The 21,158-nt window shown below is 44.6% G+C and overlaps 1 protein-coding gene and 1 long non-coding RNA gene across 2 annotated transcripts; both read left to right on the top strand.

The window, feature by feature from the left end:
* The first annotated feature begins 1,168 nt into the window (after positions 1–1,168).
* Positions 1,169–14,987, top strand: LOC101798971 (transmembrane protein 182). Its single transcript, XM_038184530.2, has 5 exons — positions 1,169–1,459; positions 3,043–3,160; positions 4,596–4,694; positions 6,852–6,989; positions 13,683–14,987. The coding sequence occupies exons 1-5, from the start codon at positions 1,307–1,309 to the stop codon at positions 13,910–13,912; spliced, it is 738 nt and encodes a 245-aa protein (XP_038040458.1). The 5' UTR covers positions 1,169–1,306; the 3' UTR covers positions 13,913–14,987.
* Positions 6,996–12,878, top strand: LOC119717901 (uncharacterized). The gene is made up of 2 exons (XR_005268258.2): positions 6,996–11,723; positions 12,041–12,878. It is a non-coding gene; the product is annotated as an uncharacterized lncRNA (long non-coding RNA).
* Positions 14,988–21,158: the final 6,171 nt, after the last annotated feature.

The following is a 21,158-nucleotide window of genomic DNA, read 5'->3' as shown; positions in this document are numbered from 1 at the left end:
AAAGGATGCAATTAATTATTACAGTTTAAAGTCTATTGTGCTCATTGAAGAGCGAGCATATTCAGCAGTCCATATGCACCAGCAGTTGGCTAGAAGTGTAGTCAACATTTTATCCAACTCTCTCCAGTCTCCCTAAGCGGTGGGCAGTTTCTCTGCTATACCCATATGTGCGCAGCTAACTTTAACTATTGCATTGATTTGGAAATTAATTTGGCAATGCAAAATCTGTTAGGTCGAGGAAGTCAACGTCTTCATTTATCCTCCTTTTAGACCAGGTCACGACTTAGGCTAAGGTTAGAAAATCAGAACCCAAATTTTCAGCGTAATTTAGATTTCCTCCGCCAGACTCCTGGCATGCCACACGAATATAGTTATTGCCCTCCAGAAATTACAATTTTCCTGGTCTGGCATCCTGTTCCTGGCAGTGATCTACAGCAGATGCTCCAGCAGAAGACAAAAACGTTAGGGACCAAATGGCAATGAAATCCCGTGCAGGATTGTCCTCGTTCCCCGTGAGACGCTGCTTCCAGAGTGGGGCTGGGCGGAGGGAGGGGAACAAACACCACACAATGTCCATATCCCGTGGCAGGAGAGTGATCCCCGTGCTCCAAGCGTGTAGCAAGGCTCTTCAGCTATGCTGGCAGCTACACGTGAGCTAAATGCTCCGTGTCTAGCTGGATGCGGACCTGTCTGATGTAACTGTGTGTGCAGGGGAGGATTGCACCACTCCCCAGAGCACCAAGAGAGGCACCAATATTTTAATGCCCTCGCTTTTAACCCTGGGGTTATTTTGTGCGACAGCGGCATCAGCTTTTAGTTCAGAGGCAGGAGAGCACTTGGGTGCTGCGCTCTGGGGACACCCCTGAAGACACCTCGTGGTGAGGGCTGTGGGAACAGAGGAATGATAAAAATCTGCGGGCTCAGATCTGCTGCAGCACACGGCCTCCCTGCTAAGTTCATGCACAAGCCGGGCTTAAGCTCTCCAGTTTCCTGGGTACTTCTGCATAACAAGTGCTCGTGACCTCTGGACGCTGCCTACCGTGTTGAAATGAACAGCCATGTGTTTATTTGGAAATCTTCCTGCTCTGCCTCAATAGCTATTTGTCATGTTTCTTTAATGCCACAGCTGTTTGGCTACGCCAGGTCATCTGCTTTTATTAGCCCCTTTCCCACCACCCCCTGAAACTCACACCGGCCACCAGAAGATCCGTATCTGTGTCCCAGAATAGCACGTCTCTCCGTCCTCTTCTTTCAGGGAACAGAAAACTGCAGCATTTCCTTTTTTTCCCCCAAATTCTGCTCCGCCATGAAGGCTGGCATCGCGGGGCTGGCCGCGGGCATCCTGGGCGGCACTGGCGTGCTGCTCTTCCTCGTGGCCTTCGGGACGGATTACTGGCTGCTGGCTTCGGACACCTGCGGGATGGTCCCCGATGGAAACAGCACGCTCCAGCCCGGTGAGGTAAAGCCTGAAACCGTGTCTTACTGGGGAGGAGAAAAACTGACTCATTTAAATAATATGCTCTGAAAATGTTGAAAGGCGACAGAGCTACTTTCAATTCAGGCGCTGGCAGTTTTAGATGTGATAATATTTATGCTTATTTAAAGTGACCTGTTCATGTAAAAAGTCAGCCTGAGCTAACTTTAAAATTGTGACTGAAGTAAAAATGTCTAGAAAACATTAAAACGGCGCTTCTGTACTCTGACAGATACGGATGTTAGGGAATGAAAGGCGAAAATGTAAGAGCTTTACTTGTTGACAGCATTTGCCTCAAAAGACAAAAGATTTCTCCTGATATTTGCCATTGAAAGATTTCTACCCCTAGTTTGCTCATTTAAAACCAGTACATATTTTAAAGTGTAGAACTTGGCAATCATTTACATCTGAAGTGATACGACTGCTGCACAGACAGAAAACAACAGCGAGCATCAGGGGCAGCGCAGAGCAGACACGGATTCCTGCCCATCTAACACGAAGAGGCCTCTTTAGTGTAAAATTAAGATTTGTATAGGACTTTTGTTAGCAGGAAATGCAGTTTTTAGATGACAATGTTGAATGTTTCCTTTTTTTTTTTATGACAGGTGTTTTAGTGCTAAGTGCTGTTATCGTATGTTCATGGATCCTTTTGAATGTGGGATTTTAGCCACACTTTCTATTGTCTGACTGCTCGAGGAAGTAACAGCCAGCCCAGTTCCCTCAGCCATCCACTCTTCAAAAATATTTTTGTGCTGATCAATGCGTAGCTTCAATTAAAAAATGACAGGAAGGTCCTTGTTTTGTGCAGCCTTTTTGTTACTTCAAAGTTCAATCCAATTAGGTTTGATTTTTTTTCTGGTGTGGTGAGTCACGCTGGGTAAACATCATGATGCCAGCAAGAAATACTTCCTTTCATTTCACAATCCCGTAATCAAACGTAGGACACTGTTTGCTTGAGTCATGTTTCCAAATGACTTTCTCTAGTGAAAAAAAAAATATCTGATAGAAGAAACTTCCAGCAGAAGATGCTGTCTTCTTTGTTTTAAGCAGCGTGATACAGTCCCAAAGAAGACAGGGCCACGGCTGAAGGGGCCGAAGGAGTGCAGCTCTGGTTTTGCATGCTTGGGAAAAGGCAACGTTAAATGTTTCGGATTTTTGTTCGTACTGCAGAGAGGCCAGGGATGGCACTGTGCAATGCCCAACCATCCCAGACCTGTGAGTTACGCTCTGGCCACATGTTAGTTTGTCTGTCACTGAGGCTGGGTGACTGCAGAAGTGCCTGGAAGACATAGGCAGTGCTCTTTTCTTTCCTCTGAGCTAGTTGATTTCTATTTCAGACAGTTTTCATGATCTCTAGTTCAGGTACCAGTTTGTGTAAATGGGCTGTGTTTTTACCTTACCTGCCCTTTCCCAAACTGGCAACGTGTTCCCTGACCCCTCAAAACCAACTCAAACAACAGCGAATCAAAGCCCCACCAAACAATGGAAGCAAACCATCCAGCTAAACACACACTTTCCCCCTTTGCTGTCATCATCCCCACATCACCTCAGGCTTTCGTTCCCCACAGGCTGAAATGCTGACCGAGGCCGGGAAGGAGATCCTCACTTTCCACCACGAGGGCTTCTTCTGGCGGTGCTGGTTCTTCGGCGAGGGCCAGCCGGAGACCATCTGGACCTTCTGGTACAGTGAGTACCCACGGCCTGCCCCGGCACCACCGCTCCGTGTTTGGTTTCATTCTTCATTCTCATCCCCTCTCTGTCAGGAGCTAACTTGGGTCACTCTTTCTGGGCTCTTTTATTGACTTGGATTTTGCTGCTGGAGGGCTGTTCGCAGTCACTTAGGAACCCCTTGGTGCCAACTAAAATATCACCTATGAAGCCTTACAAGGTGGTGTCCTCCACCAGCAAGCACAGCTCTCCCCATGCCCCTTAATGCCTGTGTCCAGCCCAGGCCTGCTGACGGTGCCTTTCGGGCCCGTAGTGCTGCTCTAAAATCCATGTTTTGGTCACCGTGTGCTGAGCATTTCCACCTCCACACACGCACACGTGGCCTCCTGGGTGCTCAGGGCCTCCAGCAGTGGGGTCCAGACCAAACCCTAGCCCATGGGCTGGTGCTCTTGGGCACACAAGACCTCTGTTTGAAGATCTTGCCTATTTTGCTTTTTAAGCTCCTGTTTTGCTTTTTAAGGTCGGTTCCCTCAATCAGGTTATTCCCTGGTGATTAGTTTCAGATGACTTTGCTGTCCCTCAGCCCCTGATCTCCGAATCCTGTAAAATCTTGTAGGAAGAGGTACTGCCACTGTTCACCAGAACAACGCGGGATTTTTCTCACAGAAATTTTTTGATATGAAAAAAAAAAAAGCTGGTGAGAGGGAGTTTGCTATCTAATTACATTATACAGAAATACGTTATATAATATAATGTTACCTGCAGTAAAATGACTCTTCCTGATAACTGGCAAATTTGTATTACTTCTTTAGGTATTTATTATAATAGGATTGATCATGGCAAATTAATTTGCTGCTCTCGTGGATGTAATAATTAATTCAATAGGTATTCCATAGTCAATTTAGCATGAACTAATGTCCACCTATTATAAAGTGTTCCTTTGAGCTGGGGAACATATTTAAATAAGTGGCCAACCATTAATTAATTCATTTAACATTCATTCTATTACTGTTAATCACGATAAGCCTCAGTGGTATTAATATTGATGGGGCACGTCCGTTCTAATTGTGCTTTCCTCTCTCACCAACTGGAGGTCTCGTAAGGGGGCTTGCTCTAGCACCCAAACCTCTTCTCCCCTTCCAGCAGAGAAATAGCAAGAGGAATATTGACATTAATTTGAGTTGCTCCATCTTTTGTGATTTATGTCCACCTCAGACTGATGTTATGAAGATATGATGTCGTGGGGGCGGCAGTCTCAGATCCTGTTACATCTCCCCTCTCTCATCACTCTTCTGTTTTCTTCTGTCTAGCCACAATTTTGCATCTTTCTTTACTCCCCAGCCTTCTTGCGTGTTATGCGTGTTTTCCAGAACAGGGCATTGCCGTCCAAATTATGGCATATGGTATAACTATGATTTTGCATAAAATCAAACCTTTTCTTGTTCTCTTGCAGCCAGCCAAGCACACCCCAAGCACTGCATGCACGGCTACCTGTTCCCAATGCCCGTCACTCTGGGACCTTTTCCCCATCCCTCCTACGACACGACGGCAGGTGGGTTCCCCCCTGCTCCCAGCAGCTCCTTGTCCCAGCAGCGGGGTCGGGAAGGACGGTGTGTGGGGTGTGCCGTAATGCTGTCCCCTCCTGCAGAGCTGCGGGTCCGAGCACAGCCAGGATTTTTGGGCAGCTCCTGACAAAGTGGCCTCGTGTGGCCCCGAGGCGTTCCCAGGGCCTGGCTCCCCAGGGGAGCTCCCGTGTTGATTCATTGCAAGACAAAATAAACAAACGCTGGAAAAATCAGTTAAAGACCAAATTGTCAAAAGATCCACGCAAGTGGCTGGCTTATTTTTAATACACCGAATACGACACAGTTGGAGAGCTCTCCTTTCAACTGGTTCCCTTTTTATTTATGTTTCTCTGTATTTTCAGAGTTCTTTAATGAATCAGCTGCTGTTAGGAATTTTAATTTGCTAAATTGGTGGCAGCAGCTAGAATTAATTCCATGATCTTTTTTGAAATGAATTGATTTCTTTAAATAGTGTGCATCACTCTGCGTTGCCTCTGGGGATCCGGGGCAGGCATACTGCACAAACAAACATCTTGACCTTTTCCTTAGCCTTTAGCAGTACCTTTTTAATTTTTTTATTTATTTTTTTTTTTTACGAGGAATTAATTAAAAAAAAAAATATTTGTCAGAAGGAGCATGTGAAGGAGAGCAGCTAGTTTCTTTTGCTGTGCTGTGTCGGATCCCTGCCTCGGGGCACAAGCCACGATGTAGAACGGATGCGAGCGGTGGTGAAAGGAGTAGCCTGGTGCAGGCTGTGTATGGCAAGCACGCAGGTTATCGCTGGCTTATTTTTTCTGCTTAGGAGAGAGTGGTATGACGTCCAGCTTCTGAATGATCTCAATGATAAACACACTGATTTTTCCATACTAAATAAAGGGCCATTGAGCCATCTGTCGCTGCCTGTCAGCCTGCACTCGGCAGCCCTCTGCAGCTGCCTCCCAAAATGCCTTTTGGGGACGGCCCTGGGATGGGCTCAGTGCCGAGGCTGCTGTGGCCCCGCTGCCGAATTGGCCTCAGTGCTGTCATCCCTGGGGAGGCGGGGATGTGTCGGCGCTGAGATGGGGATATCGTGACATAGAGATGGGGATGTCTCAGCACAAAATGAGGATATCGCGACACAGAGATGGGGATGTCTCAGTACCCATGTTTAGGACAGCTGGAGCTGCACCAACCCCACTGCAAAGCATCTGGAAATCTGAGGGGAGCAGGCACTTCTGCCGTGCACATTTTATTTTATTTCCAACCAGTCTGCACTCAGATGCAAATTATGACAAAACAGGAGGCCGTCCAAGAAGAGGGTCCTCCAGCTATTACCTGCTCCAGAGATAATTTTGCCTTATCTGCATCCTCTTAGGCTCCCTGAGAGAAACGGGTGACGGGAGGTTAAACATTAAAATGAATTCTGTGGTTTTGGAGAGTTCAAGATACTTATCTCTCCCTAAGTGGCTCTCCTGACAAAATGGTTTAAAATGAGCAAAACGCATCTTCTCTGTATCATTTTTCTTTCAAGTGTGAGTCATTTCAGCATTGCCCATTTGTTCACACTCAGCTCAAATCTCTCTAACTCGTACTTCTGAGAAACAAAAAGCAGTGAGAGGCAGTGGTCTGAGAGGACCAGATAAATTGGGGGAATTGGAAGTGGGTATTGGAGAGTTTCTGCCAGAGGACCCCCACCTTTGGCTGCTCACTTGTCCCATCCAAAGTGACAGGGACATGATGGATGCGAATTTGCTTGCCTCTGGCTGGCGTGGTTGTGTGAAGTCACAGCAAAAATCCCCAAATCCTAAGGACAAAAAGGCAGTTGCTCTCTTGCCCTGTTCTCTGGCTTGGAGTCAAGGAAGGCCACAGTGGGAAAATGACAAGCTCCTGTTTTCACTGCAGTCCTGCTCTGCAGTCAACAACAATTGACTGTATTTTAAACCAGGGTCCCGGCACCTTATGTAAGTGCAAGTTAAAACAGCACATAGATATAATCCGATTCCATCTCTTCAAATTTTGCTATTTCCTTTCCTTTCTTGTCCAGCCCGTCCATCCCCACGGGTACATCTAAGGACTATGTCCTATGCTCTCACAAGCTCTGTGACATGGTTTCATTGCAAACCTTTCCCCCTTCTCCTCTGACTCTCCTCTTTTTGGCTGCACAGTGTACAGAGGCTTCTGGACAGCGTTCATCATGCTGGCTGTGGCTGGCGGCCTGGTGGGAGGCCTGCTGCTGGTGTGTGGTGTTCCCTTCGTCAGCGCCAGGTCCTACAAAGTCGGCGGTGGGTTCCTGCTGGCCTCGGGTAAGCTCTCAAGCAGCAGGAATCGGATACACGGGGCAGGAATGCAGCGGCCATGGCCCACGGTGTGCAAGGGGTTGGGGAGGCACCCAGGGGTAGAGTGGTGCTGGGGAGGGATGGGGGCTCTGATGGAAGCAGCACTGACTTGGAATAAATGATCCCCCCCTTCCTCATGTGGAAATAAACATCTGTTCTTAGCCAAGCATTACAAAGAAGGTCCTTAGTCCTAAGGAGTCTGGGAATTGGGCAACATAGTTTTTCTTCTTCGGCCTTCTGTGCAATCCAGAGAGCCTTTTGTTTTAGTAAAGCCTGGAGCTGCACCAACCCTGGGCACTGATTAGCCCTGCTCTGCTCCTGTCAGCCTTTCTTCATATAGTGTGAGTGGCTCCTGTCTTTGCTCTACATCTGGTACAACTGGAAAGCCACCACGCAGGGACAGGCATCCCCCACGCCACAAAACTGGAGGGCTTGCTTTAATAAAATCTGAAAAGATAAAGCAGTGTCACAGCAGAAAAATGAATTAAAAAGAATAATTTATTCATTATTCCCATTACTAATTATTCCACTGAATTATCACTTGGGTTTTTTTCTTTTTCTGTATTTGAGAGGGAATAACTAGCTTAACTAGGAGAAGTACTTGATTTATAACTATGACTCAAACTTGGAAATAGAGCTTTTTTTTGCAATGCAAGCAGTTAAAGCTTGGAGCTCTGGTAAGTCATGCCAAGGGAAGAGCTCTATAATGAAGTCAGGCCTTTCTCTGAAATTAATTATGCTTAATTATGGACCCTGCACTAGGTCCTTCTTCCTCAAGCACTGCATCAATCAAACATAAGCTAGGGTCTGTGCTCCATTTTGTGTGTATAAGTGTGTGTACCTAAGCTTTTGGGGCTCCAAAACATTCATGAAACTATTTAACAAGAGAGGTCCCAAACTAACCCTGGAGGAACTCCAACCGAATTCCTCCCAATCTTGTCATACCCTCCTATTATTACCTTTTGCTCTTTTTTCCCTGTTATTTACCTCCTTACCCATTTCATAGATCCTTTCCTAATCTTCATCTTCTCCAGATGTACTAATAATTAACCATGTGACAGCAGCTGAGCTGCTTGTTAAAATGGAGCTAGATGACATCTATCTATTTGTCTAAAAAATCTGGAAGGCACTAAATCAACGTGGCCCTACCTGCCTCTGCTAATTCGCTCTGCATTTTGTCCAATTTTCCATTTGCCTCCAGGCCTTCAGTTATTGAAATAAGGCCGGCAAGCCTGTGGGTATCTGCTTATCTCTCTCTTATATGATTTAATAAATGCTTGGTTGGGTTTAATTTTTTTTTTCCAAAGGTAAATTTTATGTGGTTTTGCACATGTGAATTTCATTCGGGAATGCAAGATGTCTTGCTCTCAGACAGCTGTTGGGTACCGACACCTTCTACTGCATAGTGCTGGAGACTCAAGACTGAGGCCAAGCACCTGAATTCTCTCCGAGGGAGACTGCCTACCTCAGTTAATGCCCTGGTTTGCCAAAACCCACAGCTTTTGGTGGAAAATGGGGAATGGTCACGTTCTGACACAGCCAGATAAATGTAATATCATGGAGAGAAGGGTGTTGAGTAAAGTTGAATCACCATATTCCATTTTTTTCATTGTTTTTGCACTTTATTTGACTCCTCCTGGTTTAAAAGGCCAGGACATAGAATTTGGTGCTTTTAGAAAAGCTGATTATTTATCACCTAAATCTCTTGGTGTTAGACAGAGATGCTGTGGCTTAAATAGAAGTTTGTATCAATTTCAACCTGAATAGCAATCGTTATTAACTGTCGTTAAAAGGAACCAGCTCAGCTGAAAGAGTCTTACTGTTACATTTTCAATCTAAACAAAAGAGGAATGAAATATTATTTCAACATTTTCAGCATAGTTCGCTTACAATTTCAGCTGTTCGCTGTGTTTTTGGATCCTGAACTCAAACTTCTGGATCCTGCTTGATGCTGGCATCCCGATGGACGCAGGATGTCTCCCTCAGGGGTTATTTTCTCGCCATCCCTTCTAAACCTATTTTGTGTAACTGCTCTCAGTGGTAGGAGCAACGGATTTAACACAGCATCAACTCCCTCGCCGTGCCTTTCCTTCAGGTAGCAGGATGCGAGCGATGATGCAGGAGAAATTGCATATTGTCTTCTAATCACGGCCTGCAGGTCGGTGCTAATTAACCTCCCCTGCAGAAACAATCTGTCCTCGAGGAGGTGTGAAATCTGTGATGCACAGAGCGGGAAGACGCTCTGGCCCTGGGACAGCCAGACCAGCACCAAATCCATGTGGTGCTGCCCCTCGGGATGTCCTGTGGCCCAGCCCTGCCCTGTCCTCAGCCTCCCTCTGCCCAGGCAACCTTTAAACCATCATGAATTGTTGTAAAGCAATGAGGCATTGGACACCAAAAGGCTCTAAAGGTTCTGTAAGCTACCTGGACGTGGTCTGGGGCAACCTGCTCTAGGTGCTCCTGCTTGACCTGGAGTTGGACCCAGAGGTTCCTGCCCACCTCGGCCATTTGGGGACTCTGTGAAAGCTGCTGCAACCTGTTCTGGTAACCTCTCCATCATCTCCAGTGTGCCCCTCCAGGCAGAAGGATGTCAACGGATTAAGGTGAAGATTTTTATTGTCCAGTTAGGTTCTTTGGGTCTTCTCTCCAAGAGGCCTTCTGCTTCCTGTGCTTTCAGAGGACAAAACTGACAGTCTGACAGCTTGGTGGTGATGTTTCTGAGAGGTTGTTCAGAAGACTGGAGCCATCCCCCTGGGTTCCTCTGCTGGACAACTCAGGAAATACAGCCAGGTCCCTCTGACATCCACAGCTACCTGCATTGGTACCTTGGTGAGCCTTTGTGCCTGCCAGCCTGCTCCCAGGAGTGCCTGAGATGCCTGAGCAAACAGCCAGTGTGTCGCTTTCCTGCCTTTTTTTTCCTTCTCAAACTCAGCCTCATTGCTTGCAGGGGGAAGGCAGACACTGTCTGCTGACTAATTTCCACTTGTTTCGATAGTCAGATGACAATATGATTAATTATCATCACGGTGTCACCGAGCCGGGTGAAGGCTGCCTCGCACCTTCTGGAAGCTGTGTTGAAATTCCTGAGATGATTTCGCTCGTGCTCCTTCATTTCTATTTCCTTTGGGCACTTTAGCAGCCAAGCTTAGAAGTGAGAAAACACTTCATCCAGCCCTGGGGCTGCTTCTGAACCTGCAGTGCTGCTGTGCGGTGTTCAGACTGGTATAGCAGCAGGTTTAAGTGAAGACAATGACACAAGATCAAGCTATTGGCTTGCTCAGGACTGAGGAGGCTCTTCTGGAGGGAGGAATTGTCCTGCTGCATCCTACGTGATGTTAAACAACACAAACAGGAGTCATTACCAGCTATCCTTGCACTGGGCAGCACAAATACCTTGTTAAATGTGCACTCTAACTTCCTCCAGCCACTGTGCTCCCTATGCTGGTTCTTGAACATCCCGACCCATGTGGCACCATCACTGCCTGTACTAGAGGGATGCTGTGGCTGTGGGGCATCTCCACACATCTCCATTGGATTTTATGCCAAAGTTCCTCCTCCCACATCATTTTGGCAAGTCTCAGGCTCTGCATGTACAGCAGAAGCTGGCGGCTGGGGAAAGGCAGCTGAAGGTCACCCCTCCGTTCCCTTATTATGAGCATCCCAAAGAGGTGACCGGTGAGAAAGGCAAACGAGTCGCTGACGGTCAAAGTTCATTTTTCTTGTAATTAGCAGATTGCATGAAAGTTCAGGAGCTTCCACAGAATAAGAGTTAAAGATTGAGTTCACTCACCTGTCCCTACAATTAACAGCTATAAAGGTGTCACTGGGATAAAAAGTGAGAGAAAGTAGAAGGCAGACTCCAATTTACCCACAATTAAGGTGCAGGGAGTGCCGGGGGTTTGTGTGCTCATGCTTAGCCCCTGGATGGAGGAGATTTAACACCCCACTTCAATTTTCCCACAATTAGCCCCTCCCCAGAAGATGCCATTGACCTCATCAGCTTGGAGACTGAGTTCCAGGGTTAATTTTTTCTGTTGCTGCCTAATGAACAGTGCCAAAGAGGGATGCTGGGTTCACTTCTTGGCAGAGCAGTACAGAAAAAAGCTTTTTTTTTTCAGCTTGCTGACCAAAGCCGCAAGAATTCTGTCTCTGTATTTTCAAAGCCACTTGGGGCCAGTGGGATATGAAGATGCCTTTCTGCTACGGCTGCACAAAGAGCATCCAGAAGGAGGTGGCTTTTGGTTTCCTTTTCTCACCATGGAGGCTGTGTAAATGTGTCCCAGGGACTCCTTGCCACCCCAATGTAATTATTTTAGGGAAGAAATTGCTTACTTCGCATTTTCTTGTCATTTTACTGGAGTGTGAAAGCGTTCTTAATTTAGGTGTGGAGGCTGTGGCTGTGCCATCACCTCCAGCACCTGTTCATCGATAATCACACTGCTCCTCCCGGGCTCCCCAGGAGCAGCACAGGGGCAGGTAGGTTTTGGTCTGCTTTCCCCAGTAAATGAGCCTCAGGCAACCTGAATTGTCCTGGGACAATTCAACTCGAAAACAAACAAACAAACAAAAAACCCAAAGAAACAAACAGGAAAAAAACAACACTTTTTATTCAAAGAAAAATAGGAAAGCTCTGGAAAAAAACACCACTGTACCCATGTCCTCTGCCCCTCTGGGACTACTTTTATATTTGTGTCTCTTACGGTAGGTATTATAAGCTAATGAAATATAAATTGATCTTTAAAAGAGCACTTTTCAAGGTTCAGTTGCTATCTAATTAATTTAATTTTAAATTACATCAGTAATAAAGACTTAATTGCCTTCTTATCAATATATTGTATTTTGTAAAGAACATGCGACTATTTAAACATTCAATCATTTTCTTATAGAAGAATAATTGGTATTTTAAGCATACAACTATCATACTAAGTGTAAAATATTTATTTGTGCACGTAATTTCAAGTGGTATCACAATCTCAATGAACATGCAAATGTTACAGCAGCTGCTGTTTAACTCCTAGCCTGCCTTTCCAGCAACCATGCGGACTCGTCTGTGGAAGGGAGAACGGTCTGAGGCAGCACAACGTGGTGATGTGGGGTGTGTTCATACAGTTACACACATTTCTCATTATTAAGGTTCAATTCCCAGTCCCTGGGTGCAGAAGGCAGTTTAATAAACATGACAGCTTGGGATGGGTAGCTTCAACTTCTCTATAACCACCTAGTGAGGACTGAGAAACATTTTGGACCCTACACATGAGACTCGTTCTATGCTACAAGACGTGGAGCAGGGTTTTAAAGCAGCAAATGTGCTTATATCCCTTGTGAGCAGGAACACAGCTCAACGCTGCTGTGTGTCCTCCGAGCGAGGGCTCGGTAAGCTCCATTGCTAAGCAGATAGATCAATGTCAAGCCATACCCGCAGCCTGTGCCTAGCATGGAAGCTGGATTTTGTAGTGCATAAGCTGCCAGGAAGAATAATTAAATATACTGCAAGCTACCTTTGGTTTAAAATTTGCAAGAGGAGAAATGAAAATCAGCAGAAGCCAGAATGCATCAGCAGAACTGTGAGGTGACTTGTCAACTGCAGTGATTCTGAACTGTTTGCTTCACTTTTACTACGAAAATACCATAATCTGTGATGTATGTCCTTCATAGCTGTACTCATGTGTGTGTCTGTATCTATACAGAACCATTTAAACGTAGTAAGCTTCTAGCTGTGAAGTGTCGAGACCAGATATTACTGAAGTAGCTTCAGACCTGCCATCACACTGCCACTATTTGGTGTTAATGTATGCTGACTTTTAAATGCACTGTATGTATTCTTTAATGTGATGCAGTAAATAATACTGGGACCATCCTAGGTTTTGTCATCTGTTTCGTGCAGAGACCTACCACTCTGAGTTATGGGGAAGGAGGTTCCTAGAGGGTCACCCAACACAAGAATCCACTTTACCCCACACGGGTCTGGGAGGTGCCTGCACTCCACTTCAGACGTGACTACACTCTCCCTGTGAAGGCTGCCCTCGTGAGGCCTTCTGTGTGGATGAGTACGGAAACACGAGATGCTCAGCCTGATGGACAGCTGCTAGTTGGGTCACAGGCACCTCACAAGACCTGGGAGGCCCCTTATGAGCTCCAAGCGGGATGCTGACCTTGAAGTCACAGCTCAGGTGTCCTCAGTCCTTCACCCTGGCTCTAAGGAGAGCGAATAAGGTCTCACATGCCAGTGTTGGGCCATAAAAGTTTATACAACCTCACAGTATGTGCTGTTTGATACTGTTATTTAGTAGTCCAGCTGAGGTTGATTTATCATGGCTACTTGGATGTGCAAGGGGACTCCTGCAAGCCAGGCCAGCCACCTGGGTGTCCATGGGGCTCTGTTTGTCCCCGTGTCGGGGCAGCAGCACTGAGTGCAGCACGTTCAGTGCCAGCAGGACCAGTCCCCGTGGCTTTGTTTTTCTTGTGGAAAAGGGATCTGACATTGGAAGGCAGATTTTTCCTCTCTAAAGGGAAAACCCATCAAGGAATGGCATTCTGCACCATGGGCCTTTAATGCAAAGGGTCTGCAAGAATAGATGGGAACCTGTTGCAGTCTTTCCTCGCTTTTCTGTATCTTATAGGCTGGTTGTAATCAGAGAATAACTTTGTCTCTCTTTCCAGGAGGCTTATTTCTCCTGCTCATTTTCCTCTTCGTGATGTGGAAGGAGTTTGTGGCTGATTTTCAGAAGTACATCCTCCTGGAGAGGAGTGAAAACTGCCTGGAGGAAACGCCTGTGCGCGTGTACTACGGCTGGTCCTTCATGTTTGCTGCCGCAGGGGTGCCCCTGGTGCTGCTCTCCGGACTCCTCTTCTTTCTCGTCGGCAGAGACATTATGAAATCCCTGGAATAAGAAAATGGGTGATGCTGGGCAAGCCTCAGAGAAAGCTGGTGATACCCCTTGTAATGAAATGTACACAAGTTTTGAGGACTCGGTCATTTTTGTAGCTCTAATTGTCGGCGTAGGTGCATGATTAAAGCCACTGGTGTGTGGAGGCAGGGGTGGAGCACTGAGCACGCAGATGCTCTCAGTCCTAAACCACTATTACACTCTGGAGAAATGTAGACATATCCATGGACTGTGCAGCACTTTTAGGTCAGAGGAACAGCCTTCGCTGTGCTAGGCAGCTACCACGACCCATCCGTATTCAGCAGAGCCGGAGGTTTACGGTGTTCCCAGCATCCTTGTTTCTTGTAAGAGGTAATCGAATCTGGCTGTGAGGGTGTACACTCCAATGTCTATTTCTGAAAAAGCAATTAAGGACGATTTTTTTTTAGCTGGCTCTAATTGACATCAAAGGACAACCGTTTTAATGGAATGTCAGGAAACATGAGAAAGTTTTTCGTTAAAAGCCCTGATTCTGAAGATACAAATGTAACTGGGCCTAACCTAACTTGCAATAAGTGACTAAAGCAATTTCTGTGGCATCACAAAATGTATTAATTAGTCTTTCTTTACAGCACCATGCTACTGTGCATTTAATATTTTCCTGGACATAGGGTTGTGGGCATTCACAATTCAAAAACTGAAAGATGGACTTGGGGGAAAGGGAATGGGAACAATAATACTATGATTTTTGTTTGTTTGTTATGGTAGAACCTGTCAGCCGGCATAGAACAAGTCAGTTCCAAATATACAATTTATATATATTAAAATTCTTGCAATTGCTCAAGTGTACGTTGTCTGACAGGTTACAGTAGTCCCACTAAGAGTAATGCATGCTAATTCTATACAAAACCATCTAGGTAAGGAAGGTGAAGTCATTTATTCTGTGTATGTGGAGGTTTGTAGAGACGCTCAAGGAATGTCAAAGATTTGATCTTGCTGTGTTTTTCAGGCTGGATCTTGCTGCTTTGAAGTAGTTTGTTGGGCCCTTGCTTGCTGAACTCATCTGCATAAATTGTAAATAAAACTTGCTAGAAATATATGCTTTTCTCATGGATGTCATAGTTTGTGCTAAACATACATTTCCCAAGCTTAATGTCATACTATTGACTCAATATAGTTAATTAATAATGTAATGTAAATCTCTTCTAGAAAGCAGAGAAGATTGTTGGCAGTATAAAAATGTTTGTTAATGCTCTTCCTAAAATACTATTCGTGTCTGGCATTTCTTTCCTTTATGGAGCAAGTTCTAATTACTCTTTTACAAGATTCATGGCATACATAGAGTGAGAAATTGTAATTCCCACATGTAAAGATCAGTTCTTTCATATGAATAACAGGCTTGGTCTACAGTTCTTAAGTAAAATTCACACTGATTTCCATTAATAGAAATGTTGGTTGAATAGAATTGCTATGTACAGGTAAAAATCATGCTTTATTTTATTTATTTATTTATTTATTTATTTATTTATTTATTTTTCCCCAGTGAGTAGCTGTTTCATGACATTTACAAACACACAGGTATTGCATTGTTTTATTTGGCAAATTTAAACTTTTTTTTTTCTTTTTTTCCCCATTATATCTCTTTGGATTATGCCTGTGCGCCATCAGTTCTTCAAGTGATAATTTCTCACTATAAATTCACTTTGAATAATTTTTGTCATTTAATTATCTATTCAGTGTAGAGATGAACACTTATGGTCACAAAGAATAAAAGTATATAATCCAGGAGCAGAAGAGGTCAAGATTTACAGTCACTTGCCTTTCACTGATCCCATAAAACAATCCAAGCATGCAGAAATGATGATCCCATAAGAGACACCAGGGCAGAAGTATGAGAATGCAGCAAGAAATCCATCAGACTTATTGATATCTGTGAAGCTGAGGATCCCTGAAGTTGTGAATATAGAAGTGAGTTTTATATTATAGAATGAAATATTTATTAACTTTCTCCATCTGTTCTTTAAAAAATTTAGTTTAATGTCATCAAGGCATTTATGGAATACATTTAGCTTAATCATGCATTCATGCCTTAGGGAGTAAACCATCCCTGGAGACTTGCTCCTTCTGGATCAGCTCTAGAACGAGCAATCGTTTAAAACTCTATCATTCTTTTCAAAAACATGACTTTGAATCATTCTTGAACGGATATATATATTTTTAAACTTTGGCATTGAGCATACTTTAATAATCATGGCAATAAGTATATAGAAAATGCGATTATGGACTAGTACAATTAAATTAATTACCACTTATATTAAAATGCAACATTTATAGTCAGCACAAGTGTGAACCAAACATGTTATGTTGGTGGACTAAGGAGTCCAACTCCTTTGGCCTCCTGTGGCAATTATACCCTACTTGGATAAAATTTTGTATGAAAATCATTGTTTCTGAAAATATTAAAAAATAAGCTGATGGACTCGGTGGTAAGGTTTAAAAATGTGAAAAGCAAGGACTCTTTCATCTGTTGAATGTGAAGAAGTCTGATGAAAGGATATTATAGAGTAGTGACAAGGACCTAATTCTGATCCAAGTTTTGTCATTATAAATCATGAGTAATTCCAGAGACTGCAGTAGACTCTTATCACTGTTAAACATCTGTAAGTCAGATCAGAACTGGGACTAATAAATACATTCAAAAATGCATAATTAAAACTGTGATTTCACATCACTGATGAATTTTAGTCAAGGATTTCTTCAAGGATGCTTTTCTCACATTAGCATTTGACGTTAGTAAGCAATGAATAATTCCATTTTTTCTTTCCAACATCTGGGACACTTCCTGCTTTATTTGCTACTTACTGAGCGCTCTGCAGGAAATATTAATGAATCTTGGGTGTTAAACTACAGGCCCTGTGGATCATGCTCGTGAGGCAACGTTACATAGCAGACACTGTATGTCTTGAGATTAAGGGGCTTGATTTTGGTGAAGTAAGATATCAGGAGGTTTGTCAAATAGGTGGGAGATACGGAGCTTTGGGGAGGTTACCCAAGGATCAAGCCCCTGCAGCTTCTTTGTTCGTATGTTCCTTCATATTAATTACTTCAAAGGGAGGCAAAAATTAACGATAAAACCTTTTCCCTTGGTCTGTTCACCTCTTTTACTGGTGATTTGGCAAACTAGCACCTGGGGATGCCCTAAGGCCTGGGGCAGTGCTGGGTGCTGGGCAGCAGCACCGAAGAGTGTAGAAGAGGAGATGGGCACACTGCTGTGCTCTGCTGCTTTCTCACAGCGCTGGCAGACTGGTGCTATTTAATTTTTCTTGGTAAATTTTGTGCTAAAACTCCACATTTAGAGGCATCTGCTAGCTCGTTAGAGCAACCTGCAGAGGAAATCTGTGTTTAGCAGCACAGGGAAGAGAGCTTCCAAAGGAGGAAAAGAAATTTTCTTCTGTGCTGCTGTGAGGTGATCTTTGATTCTCAGGGCCGATCATGGATGATGCCATGTTGCATCCTTCCTTCCCCTCCCTGCCTTAGCCCAACAGCCAAGGTTGAGGTTTGTGGACACAGCAAGGTGTCTGGTGCTGAGAGCATGCAGGATGAGACCAGTGGAGTCCCTTGACACCCATGCAGGAGGCTGAGGATGGACATTCATCATTCCTGTGGCCTACCTGTACGTACTAACTTAGGCCAGGAGTTGGCTTTGCTCTGCAGTAATGATGGAAATGGAGGCCGTTAACTGAAAGGCAACCAGAATTAACTCCAGTTAAGTGTACAACCACCCTCTGGGATGGCTTGCTTTCACCCAGAAGGACTTAAAAAACTTTTCTGTATATCCAGAAGAATCCAGCTTATCTGGACAGGTTTTCAGCTTCATCCTGCTGAGTCAGCATGGTGTGGAGGGCCTCTTGTCTCTCGCCCCGAGCACATGCTGCCCGGGGATGCGCTGACGTGGCGCAGGTGGAAGAGGGCACAGATGAGGTGCAGCAAATTAAGGCAGAAACGAAATTAAAATAAACAAGAAAATATAAGCTAGCTCCATGCTTTGTGCACTGGGCTGTACATTACTGCAGGATTAAGTCGTATCAGCCGCAGTACATTTTACAAGAGTGCACAGCACCTCAATCCTATAATCAATAAGCTGTACATGCTGCAGCACAAAGAGCTCTTATCTGGAATACCACTTTGAATTTAGTGAATTTATTTAATCCGTGGTGCCTGCAGAGCATCTGTCCTGTCTTCTGGGTTAATTTATTTATTCTGGTGATCTATTTTTAGTCTTTCAAGTACTTGACATTTGAGAAGTAGATTTTTTTTTTTCTGACTTCCTGAAAAACATCTGAATTGAAAAAAAAAACCACCTTTATTTACAGAAATGTTTTTGTTTCCTCATTCACTCTCCACTCTTTCTCTTGGGACAGAGAGCCCTGTTACCAGTACTAATAACCATGCACTGAAGAGATTGGAGAAGGCTCCTTTTCACCCTGCTTGGCTAAGCCTGTCTTAATGCTGGCTATTCAGAGGATCTTCTCTCTTTATTCTCATCTCTTTCCTGTGAATTCTTCAAAAGAATTACCTAGTTTTGGGGTATTTTCAAGGTGCTGCTTTTAGTTTGGGAGTTTTAATGAGTGTATGCAATGTTCTTGTCTTCTAGAGCTTGGTATTTCCAGGCATGAACCCTTGACAGAACCCAAAAGAACCAGTTGTTTAAGCACTATGAGTACATAGATGTTTGCTGTGAAAAAGAAATAACAAATGAAAAAATATTCTACCACCACTGCTCTGACGGTGTAATAGTGATTATTATCAGAGCTGTAAAGAATGCACTCTAATTAACCCAAACGGTAGGTACTAAACATTCGGTTACACGAGAGGAGATTGAAGTTTTATAAGCTTTAAGGTCTGCAAAGAAGAAAAAAATCTTGCCTGACCTTGACTGACTAGATTAATGATGGCTTCATAAAAGCAAGGAAAAAAATAAAAATAAAAGAGCATAAAGGGCAACTGTGTGAAAAACACAGGGTTAATTATATTTTCCCTACCCATTTCCAACATTTCCCTGCGTGGCTTTCACTGACAAAGCAACAAATGGTGAGAAAAAAGAACCACCCCCTGAAAAAGGCCATTACCCTGGCAAAATATATTACGTCTCCTCAGAAATATTTTTGCAGAGTCACAGAATGCAATTGTTTCTCCATTTCAGATGCTTTTAGAAATCTTTTGTATTTTTCTTTGGTTTAAAAGCTGCTCTGTGGGAGAAGTCATTCATGAAACCACTTGGAAATGCTGCTCGGGTAGCATGCAATGAGCTGGCTGTTTGAGGATCTGAAGCTTAAACTTCCTCTGCTACAAGCTAGAATAATTGTGGAGCAAGGTGAATAAATGTGGCTCATTCTGAAACAGACATCAATTTTAAATCTCTCCCAGCCAAAAAAAAAGTATGGAAATTTATCAATCTAGACAAATCAGCCACTGAATTTGTCCTAGTGATTGCTGAGGTGGATCCTTCTCTTACAGACCACAATACATCAGATCATACTGAGGTTCTGCATCTCAAACCACACGCAGTGCTCCCAGAACCAAGGTCATTACCAAGTGAGCCCAGTAATTAGCTCCACAACCCAACCGTTAATCAAATTTATGGCATAGCTTTTGCATCACATCCCAGCAGCATTGTTTCCTCTAAGCTTTAAAAGGGTAAATCCCGATGACGGGAGAAATGTTTCAATCTCTCGCTCCTAGAAACAGTAAATTCATTCATAAAATGAACAGCGAAGAAGCAGTTTTCATGCTTTCATCTCCTCTGCAGCTGTCTGGCTTCACCTGCCTGATTTGGGGTAGGAAGAGCCATTCCTGGGATGACTCCCCATTTTTTTTCCTGCAATTTTGTTCTGCAGGTCAATAACTCTTCCACGCCATTCCCTGTGCATTGTGAAAATCTGTGTTATGCTAACACAAAGACACACTTTATACATTAAATATATATAAAATGACTGGCTTTCTCTGCAGAGAGCCTTGCCTGCACCACAACCACTTCAAAGGCTTCAAAGCAGAGGTGCCTGCAGCTAGGGCTGCAGCTGGGAGCAGAAGTGCTGGTTTCAGCTGACACCAGAGGTTTCAGGATCTTAGGGCATGAAGCATTTTTCATTCATTTAAAATTAATTTAATTGGGGAAAAAAAAAATTGAAGGAGAAATTGGGGAGTGGGTGGTGGGCAGCTGCTCCAGCTTTTCCTGCTGGTGCCACTCCTCCCAGCTAATGCATTGGTTCTGCAGGCAAAAATAGACAGTTTTGCTCTTACACAAGATAAAAACTGCCTGCTGGATGGAAGATCCTTGTACATTGCAGGCAGGAGATGTGGGCTGTACTGTGGGTGCAAATGCAGTTTTATTCTGTGATGCAGCCAGAGCAGAGCTGCCCCCTCCTATCCCAAAGCAGCCCCTAAGAAGAGACAAGCCATGCAAGCTCCAAGCCATGACTTACATCAAAATATAGCCACTGATATAATAATAAGACACTTCAAAGTGTGCGAGGGCGTGTGTGTGAGCATCGCAGGGTGCAGTCCCTGACCTGGCCCTGTGCTGCACCCCACGGTGCTGACTGCAGGGGACGAGGACCCGCAGTGCCATGGCCCTGCTTCTCCTGCCAGCCTCGTTATCTTCTGACTCCCCGTGTCCTCTGCAGGGCTGCGTGCTCTGCAGGCCAGGCCAAGCCCTTGTGTAGCATGAATCAGTGGAGCGACACGACCGCATCGATTTAATTGATTGTGAGCACCAGGCTCGGCCCAGCCTCGCCTCCGAGCTGGGCAACGTTAACCAAAAGATAACAGCACGTGCTTTCATCGGAGGAAGACTAGAAAGATTTCTTCCACGGGGTTCTTAGGAATGCCTTCAAAAAAGAAATAAACATTTCAGGGTTTTTTCCTCCCTGCCAGGGTTTGGCAGCGGGAGTGCAGCTGTGAAGGTCCCACTGGAAAATCCATACCTGCAGCACTGCGGGGAGCTGCCGTGCTTCACACACTGTGGGTTTGCTCCTGCTGGCTGGGCTACAGCAGGATTCTCACACAGAAAAATGCTATGGAAAGCCGTGGAGGGGTCTCCAGCCAAAGCAGTCACTGAAAAACAGCAGCAAAGACATAAAACAGGGAGCTGAGCTTGGGATGGAGCATTCAGGAGCGTCCTCAGCAAGAAGAGGGCTTGTGCCTTGCTTCCCTGCAATGTGGCTCTGACCTAAATTAAGGCAAAACTCAGGGCAAAAGCTGAATCACTCAT

The sequence above is a fragment of the Anas platyrhynchos genome, chromosome 10, assembly GCF_047663525.1.
Source record: "Anas platyrhynchos isolate ZD024472 breed Pekin duck chromosome 10, IASCAAS_PekinDuck_T2T, whole genome shotgun sequence".
Classification (NCBI taxonomy): Eukaryota; Metazoa; Chordata; class Aves; order Anseriformes; family Anatidae; genus Anas; species Anas platyrhynchos.
Note: the sequence above shows the minus strand (reverse complement) of the source record. Positions and strands in the feature narration are given on the sequence as shown.